At 38.6% G+C, this 8,990-nt stretch overlaps 1 protein-coding gene across 1 annotated transcript in view; it reads left to right on the top strand.

Moving 5' to 3' along the window:
• Positions 1-204: 204 nt before the first annotated feature.
• The window catches only part of SLC9B1 (solute carrier family 9 member B1), a 72,293-nt gene continuing 63,507 nt past the window's right edge, over positions 205-8,990 (top strand). Inside the window, exon 1 of the mRNA XM_023734707.1 lies at positions 205-213. Coding sequence (XP_023590475.1) covers positions 205-213 — 9 coding nt within the window. The remainder of the gene's footprint in view (positions 214-8,990) is intronic.

Raw genomic sequence — 8,990 nt, 5'->3', positions numbered from 1 at the left:
TAGGGAGGAAGTGTGGAGTGTGTTCCTCCAGTCTCTGGCATGGGCACCAGGGCACTCTGCACAGAGGTAGCCAGTGATCAGCACCCAGGCCCAATCAAATGCTAGGGTGGAGGGCTTTCCAGAGTCTGGTGAGGTGAGGGATCTGTAACTGCCACTCCAAGGATCCTCCACTCCGCCAGTGCCACCTGTCCAAATGATCAGGTAATGCCTCTGGTGAGTAGTTCTGTCCCTGTCTTCTGGCTCTGTCCGTATTCTGTGGTTGCCTGGATCCCTAGGGCTCTTGCCTGCCTTCCTGCACTTTCCTTCCTTAAATCTAGTTTATGCTCTGTTCACCTTGCTTTGCTTCTGGTTTGTTTACCCAGTATCTCTGTCTCCCAATGGCGATTCTGTGAAGTTGCCTTCTTGTACTCTTCACCTGAGAATGATCTCACTTTGTGTCAAGATGGCTATGCTGGGCCAGGCCACCTGGTAGGGCACCTTGAGTCCGTAAGCCTCCACATTCAGTGTTTTCATTCAGTTTTTCCTTCCCTTTGGTGTTTGATCTAATTCTTCATCCTTCCATTTGCTGTTCTGGATGTCCAGATTGTCATCTGTTTCTGTTTCACTTATTTTCTCAGTTCTTTGCTGCAGGGGGATGGCAAGGTGTGTGAGACTAAGCTGCCATCTTGGGCCGTCTCCCCAGTGTCATCACTTTTAATTGCAATTATGTTGGGTGGTGGTTTGCCTAGTCCCAAAGAATAGATATTCTAGGCCAATAGGTTTAGGTTTTAGGCTATTATTCCTTTTTGTTTGCTTGTTTTTAGCTTACTTAAATAAAATTGGCATTTTCGTGAAGTTGTTTTTCCTTTAAATAAATGAAGGAAAAGCTTTGTTATACATCAAATTATGATTTTCCAATAATCTTGGGGCCAGAATTTCTCCATTAAAATTATATTTTCAGTTTTATGACATAAACAATCTTGAAAGTTTAGAGTTCAAAAATAATATCTCTATTCCTCTGGGTTGCAATCAGTGGAGAATAGATAAAAAAACAAACCAGTTGCCAGTGAGTCGATTCCAACTCATGTTGACCCCATGTGTGTCGGAGTAGGGCTGTGTTCCATAAGATTTTCAATGGTTGATTTTTGAAAGTAGAGCTCCAGGCCTTTCTTCTTCCAAGGCACCTCTGGGTGAACCCAAACCTCCAGACTTTCAAGCACATTAATTATTTGCACCACCTAGAGATTCCATGGGGAGGAAAAGATCAGCTTCATTAATGGAGACCCAATACTTTCCCCCAAGTAAAAGCCTCCTTGGCAAGCCGAAATAAAGACCATGGTTCTCCATAGGCCATGAACCCTGACTGTATGGAGAGTTGATTCTTCAGAGCAAACTTTGTGTAGTCAGCCAACTATAAGGAAGGACTTGCCTCACAAACACAACCATTAGCAGACTGGAGTTTACCAGACAGTAGAGAAAACAAGTGGGTTGCCAGGCTTGCCTTTTACAGAGGTCCTGAGCAGCATGTTTACCAATAGGAATAAGAAATGAGGATTGAACAGTTTACTAATCCAGGTCATGGAAAATGGAGAGAGAAGTGGGTTTCTTGCTTTTTAGGTGAAAAAAAAAAATCCTTTTCATTAGTTCATGGATATGGCTCAATATATATGAGATTCTCACCAATCAAGTTAAAACCGGTTGCTATCATGTCATTCCTACTCAAGGCAACAGAGTAGAACTGTGTTCCATAGGGTTTTCAGAGCCTGATTTTTCAAAAGTAGATTGCCAGACCTTTCTTCTGAGGCACCTCTGTTGCCAAACTTCAGTTAGCAGCCAAGCATGTTAACTGTTTGCACCACCAAGAGAAGAGCAAGTTGTGAGCCACCATCTAAGATACTCCACTGGTCTCACCCCATCTGGAGCAAGGGAGAATGAAGAAAACCAAAGACACAAGGAAAGATTAGTCCAAAGGACTAATGGACCACAACTACCACAGCTTCCACCAGACTGAGTCCAGTACAACTAGTTGGTGCCCAGCAACCACCACTGACTTCTCTAACAGGGATCACAATAGAAGGTCCCAGACAGAGCTGGAGGCAAATGTAGAACAAAATTCTAATTCACAAAAAGAAAAGACCAGACTTACTGGTCTGACAGAGACTGGAGAAACTCTGAGGGTATGGCCCTCAAACACCCTTTTAACTCAGTACTGAAGTCATTCCTGAAGTTCACCTTCAGCCAAAGATTGGACAGGCCCATAAAACAAAATGAGACTAAATGGGCACACCAGCTCAAAGGCAAGGATGAGAAGGCAGGAGGGAACTGGAAAGCTGGTAATGGGAAACCCAAGGTCGAGAAGGGGAGAGTGTTGACATGTCATGGGATTGGCAACCAATGGTACAAAACAATATATGTATTAATTGTTTAATGAGAAATGAATTTGCTCTGTAAACCTTCATCTGAAGTACAATAAAATAAAAGAAAGAAAATAGATAGAGAAGTGCATGATCAGCATTTCTTAAGCTAAAAGAACTGAAGAGAAAATTCAAGCCTTGAGTTGCGTTAGTGAAGGATTCTATGGGCAAAAAACTTGAATGACACAGACACATCAAAAGAAGATGGAAGAAACACAGAGAGTCAGTGTACCAAAAAGAATTGGTTGATGTTTATCCATTTCAGGAAGTAGCATATGATCATGAACTTCTAATACTAAAGGAAATTCAAGCTGCCCTGAAGCCACTGGCTAAAAATAAGGCTCCAGGAATTGGTGGAATACCAATTGAGATGCTTCACCAAACAAATGCAACATTAGAAGTGCTTACTTGTCTATGTTAAGAAATTTGGAAGACAACTACCTGGCCAATCACCTGGAAGAAATCTGTATTTGTGCCCATTCCAAAGAAAGGTGATCAGACGAAATGCAGAAATTATCCAACAATATCATTAATATCACACACTAGCAAAATTTTGCTGAAGATAATTTAAGAATGACTGCAGGTATAGATTGACAGGAAACTGCCAGAAGTTCAAGCCAGATTCAGAAGAGAATGTGGAACAAGGGGTATCATTGCTGATGTCCGATGGATCTTGGCCGAAAGCAGAGAATACTACAAAGTTGTTTACCTGTGATTTATTGACTACATGAAGGCATTTGACTTTGTGGATTATTAGAAATTGTGGACAATATTCTGAAGCATAGGAATTCCAGACTATTTAATTGTGCTCATGTGGAACGTGTACACAGATAAAGAGTCAGTTGTTCAAACGGGACAAGGGGATACTGCGAGGTTTAAAATTGGAAAAGGTGTGCAACGGGGTTGTATTGTTTCATCTTCAATCATCAATCTGTATGATGAACAAATAATCCGTGAAGGTGGACTAAATGAAGAAGAATGCAGCATCAGGATAAGGGGAGGACTCAGTAACAACCTGTGATATGCAGATGACACAATCTTGCTTGCCAAAAATGAAGACGGCTTGAAGTACTTATTGATGAAGGTGAAAGACTGCAGCCTTCAGTACGGATAATGCCTGAATGTGAAGAAAACAAAAATCCTCGTAATTGGACCAATAAACAACATTATGACAAATGAAGAAAAAAATTGAAGTTGTCAACGATTTCATTCTACTTGGATCAACAATGAGAATTCATGGAAATAGCAGTCAAGACATCAAACGACCTCTTTAAAGTTGTAAAAAGCAAAGATGTCCTTTGATGACTACACTAACCCAAGGCATATCTTTTCAATTGCCTGTACGCATGTGAAAGCTGGACAATGAAAAAGGAAGACAGAAAAGAATTGATGAAATCAAATTGTGGTGTTGGCAGCGAAGAGTGTTGAATATACCATGAACTACCAAGAGAATGAACAAATGAGTCTTAAAAGAAATACATCCAGAATGTCCCTTGGAGGTGAGGAAGGTGAGACTTTGGCTCGCTTATTCTGGACACACCACCAGGAAACACCATTGCTAGAAAGGACATCATGGTTGATAAATTAGAGGTCTGCAAAAAAGAGGGAAACCCTCCATGAGATAGGTTGACACAAAACTCAAAACAATGGACTTAACATACCAATGATCATGAGATGGCACAGGATTGAGCAACATTTTGTTCTGATATATCATAAGATTACTATGAGTTAGAACTGACTCAATTCAGCACCTCACAACAACATGTCTACCATTTTTCTATATTTCTCATGACAATTCGTTTCTCTGTTCTTGCTTTACTGCTTCCTTTTGTTAACCAAATACTTTTAGTGTACTATTTCAGTTACACTTGATTTTTTAGCTGTATTTTTTAGGTGTTTTTTCTTTGTTTGTTTTTGTGGTTTTACTGGCGGTTACAATAATCATTTTCAACTTTTCACAATTACTTCAGTTTAATACTGACTTAATTTTAGTATTATATAGCAACTGTGAGTCAATATACCTCTATGTGTTATAAACTCAAAACTATTGTTATCAAGCTATAACAGTCTTAGGCTTTTTGAAGCAATTAAGAGAAGAAATGAGAAAATATATGCACAATCTTTTATATTTACTGATATATTTACCATTTCTGGTGCCTTTTATTCCTTCCTGTGGATCCAGGTTACCATCTGCTATCATTTCCCTTCAACTTAAAGCATTTTCTTCAGATGTTTTTAGAGAGGATGAATTATCTCCATTTGTATTTATCTGGAAATGTCTTTATTTTAGCTTCTTTTTTTAGCTTAGTTTTACTGGATATAGAATTCTTGATTGACAGTTATTATTTCTGCATTTTCAATATGTCACTCCACTCCCTTCTGGCCTCCATTGTTTCCAATAAGAATGCTGCTGTTAATTGTATTATTATTTCCCTGTATGTGATGAGTCGTTTCTATTGCTCCCAAGATTTTCTGTTTGTCTTTGGTTTTCATCAGTTTGACAATGATGTCTGTAGTTGTGCATCTCTGTGTGTTTATTCCAGTTGGGATTTGTTGAGCTTCTTGTATCAGTAGGTTAATGTTTTTCATTAAATTTAGGGAATCTTCTACCATTATATTCTCAAGTATTTTTCTGCCCCTTTGTTTCTCTCGTTTCCTCCTAGGACTCACATTATGCATGTGTTGGTACTCTAGATGATATCCCATAGGTTTCTGAGGCTCTGTTCATTTTTATTCATTCTTTTTGTTTTTCTTTTTTTTGTTCTTCAGATTGATTCGTCTGTTTTAATCTAATGTCAAGTTTGCTGATTCTTATGTGTTATACTTGCAAGCTGAAATATGTTGTTGAGCCTCTTTTGTGAATTTTTATTTTAATTATTATACTTTCCAGTTCCAGAATTTCCATTTAAAAATAAATTCCATCTCTTTATGGATATTTTCTACCAGGTGGTGTCTTGGTCATCTAGTGATGCTTTAACGGAAATACCACAGGTGGATGGCTTTAACAAAGAGAAATTTATTTCTTCACAGAAAGTAGGCTAAAAGTCCAAATTCAGGGCATCAGCTCCAGGGAAAGGCTTTCTCTCTTTGTCAGCCTTCTCATCAATCTCTCCCTGGACTAGGAGCTTCTCCACGCAGGGACTCTGGGTCCAAAGGAAGTGCTGTGCTCCCGGCACTGCTTTCTTGATGGTATGAGTTCCCCAACTCTCTGCTTGCTTCCCTTTCCTTTTATCTCTTGTAAGATAAAACGTGGTGCAGGCCACACCACAAGAAAACTGCTTTTACATTGGATCAGGGATGTGACCTTAGGGTGTTATAATCCCACCCCAATCCTCTATAACATAAAATTACAATCACACAATACTGGGAATCATCGCCCAGCCAAATTGTTGCACATATTTTTGGGAGGACACAATTCAATCCATGACAGGTAACACATTATTGTCATACTTTTCTCTAATTCTTTAAACATATTTATAATAGCTTCTTTGAGAACTTTGTAAATCCAACGGCTGGAACCAAGCAGTTCAATTGACTTCTTGTTTTGCTGAATATGGGTCATATTTTCTTGTTTCTTTGCGTGTCTGGTAATTTTTGTTTGAAAACTAGACATTTAAATTACACATTATAGCAACTCCGGATTCAGTTTTGGTTTTGGTTTTTTGAGTTTTGTTTTGTTTTGTTTTTATTGTAATATAATTTACTGTACTCAAACTGTAGAATCTGTCTGCCCCATGGTTAGCAGCAGTTAATGTTTCTTATCAGTTTTTTATTTCATTTTATTTTTTTAATCCTGCCTTCCTAAGGTTTTCCCTGTGCCTGCATAGCTTAGAAGTCACCTAATGATTTGGTGAGAGTTTGTGTCCAAGCCTGTAATGCTTCCACCCTTTGCCATGTGACCCTGGGTGTGGAGGGGGGAGTGTTGAGGAATGCATTCAAAGTTACAGCCAGTTCTCAAGTCTTTCAGTCTCTCTGCATTTTTACTGTATTTGCCATACTCTCATGAGTCTTCCTTGCTTGTGCATGCTTTCCAATTATCCATGAATATGTGGAGAACTTATCTCAACCCTTTTATGGCTCCCTCATTTCCAGATCTTCCGTTTAAGTTTTTGGCTGGTCTACCACTTCCCTAACCAGGACTGCAACCTCAGACTAGCAAAGCTGTAATTTTTCTGTGTTCATTCCCAAACCTTTCTGCTACTTTTAGCCAGCAAAGAAGGTTTTCTCCCTTTTCCCCAAATCAAATCCACCCCCTCTGGCAGGAAAGCTGCTAGTTTTCATGTCTATCTGCGTGCTGATAAAACTATAGTTTTTCCCAACTGAGCTGGGCATGGGGATGAGAGCAACCCTATGTAGGAAAGTCTCAGACTCCTACTCTTCCTACCCAGAACTCTAGCAAATCAGGAGTAAAACTTCTCAATTTGATGTCTGCCTTTGTCACTTTGCAGGTCCTGAAATGGTTATCTTTTATTATTTTATCCAGTTTTATATATTTTTCTTTAATTTCAGAAATAAATTGCTAACCTCTTCATGTCATCATTAATGGAAGTCTCCTCCCTAACTTATTTTTATATTCGCTGATTAGCAATCACCATACTTGTTTAGATTTACCTGTATGTTTACAAATTTTTTGTACATTATTCCTTCCTTTTTGGTTTTATGCCCTTATTCCTGAAGTATATCCTTCAGTAGGTTTTTTTCCAGCAGCAAAAGTAGCACATGTTCTTAGATGTTGTTTGACAATGTCTTTAATTTGTCCTTTGGATAATTGTTTAACTGGCTGCAGAATTAAATGTTAGATATTTATTTCATCTCTGTACTTTGAAGACTTTATTTCATCATCTTTCAACTTATATTGTTGCTGTTGAGAATTAAGAATCTGCTGTAATGTTTATTTCTTTGTGGCTAATCTATTTCTCTCTGGATTCTTTAAGATATTATTTTGTCTTTCGTGGTCTGTAGTTTCTCAACATTGTGTTTAATCATGATAAGAACTCATTTTGCTTCCTGGGTCCAAATATGTATAGTTTTTACCTATTCTGAAAATTTCTAAATGAATTATCTCTCACATATTTTATCTGTTCATTCTCAATTCTCTTTTTCAGGAACTACTATTAGATCTATCTTATACTTGATCATTCTATTTTCCATATTCTAAATCTCTCATATTTTCCATCTCATTTTTCTCTTTATATTACACTATAAGTAATCTACCAATTTGCTACATCTCCCTCTTCAGGTGTGTCAGCCTACTGTTTAAGGTATCTACTGAATTTTTGAAGCCCTGGTTGCATAGTGGTTAAGAACTCAGCTGTTAACCAAATGGTCAGTAGTTCAAATCCACCAGCCCCTCCTTGGAAACCCTATGCAGCAGTTCTACTCTGTCCTGTAAGGTCGCTGTGAGTCAAGATCAACGCAACAGGTTGGTTTTTTTGGTTTAAGTGTCCTAGGGAGAAAAGACCTGGCAATCGGCTTCCATAAAGATTACAGCGTCGGAAACCCTATGGGGCAGTTCTGCTGTGTCATATAGGGTTGCTGTGAGTCAGAATCAACTCAAAGGCACACAACAATAACAAGTGCCCTAGCGATATATGGTGGTCACTTTTATGCTAAGTTCAGGACTTTGGGGTTCCCAAACCATGCAAATTATGTAAATTGAGGCCTTAAACATAAGTTAAATGAGGCCTGTTGTATATATGAATTCTCAAAGGTGATTTTGCCACCCAGAGACCAGCTGAGACAGACAAACTGCCTTGTCTTCTTCCTGTCGGTAGAATGATATTTTCTGGTCCATTCTTTTTTTAGGAGTTCAGTTCTTCAAATGTTTCAGTTTTACAGGGTGGCAGTGGTGGAGGAGGGAGCAGGGGGTGAGGAGCAAGAACGTTAGTTCTATCTCCCTGCCTTGAATGGGTCAAAGTCCACCTCTTTTGCACTGGCAGTTCTAAACAGCCAAAAAGGAGTCACAGCTTGAAAAAAAAAAAAAATGCACTTAAGCTATTTAAGAATTTGAAATGTATTAGAAATTTTGATTCATAGTCAGTGAAGTCAGCCTTTTAATTTGCAGATGGAATTTATAATGTAATCACCTTTACAGTAATCTGTGGATTTCCCTCTGAGTAGGGCTTTTACTTAGTATGTAGTTGTCAGAAACAAGGTGTCTACTACCTTATTCTTACTGACCCTTTCCACCTCTCATTCCTGTACATAATTTAAGGTTCTGTATATTTGTTTCCCCAAAGGCCATGTCCACTTTTTTCTAGTCCCTCTAATACCTGGATACCAAATATCAACTGAGTTATCCTTTTAATGCAAAGATATAGTCACCTTGCCACTGTGAGAATTCTTACCACAGCCAATCATCCTCTTGTTCCTGATGGAGCAACTATTTTATTTATTTTTTTGTATTTTTTAATTTTTTCCCATACAAAAATTTATACATACATTGTTATGTGACCCTGATTGCTCTCCCCATACTGTGACAGCGCACTCCTCCTTTCCACCCGATTCCCCATGTCCATTCAACCAGCTCCTAACCCTCTCTGCCTTCCCATCTCACCTCCAGACAAAAGCTGCCCGTTTAGTCTCTTGTATCTACTT

This window comes from Trichechus manatus, unplaced genomic scaffold, assembly GCF_000243295.1.
Source record: "Trichechus manatus latirostris isolate Lorelei unplaced genomic scaffold, TriManLat1.0 scaffold00071, whole genome shotgun sequence".
In the NCBI taxonomy this organism is placed as follows: domain Eukaryota; kingdom Metazoa; phylum Chordata; class Mammalia; order Sirenia; family Trichechidae; genus Trichechus; species Trichechus manatus.
Note: the sequence above shows the minus strand (reverse complement) of the source record. Positions and strands in the feature narration are given on the sequence as shown.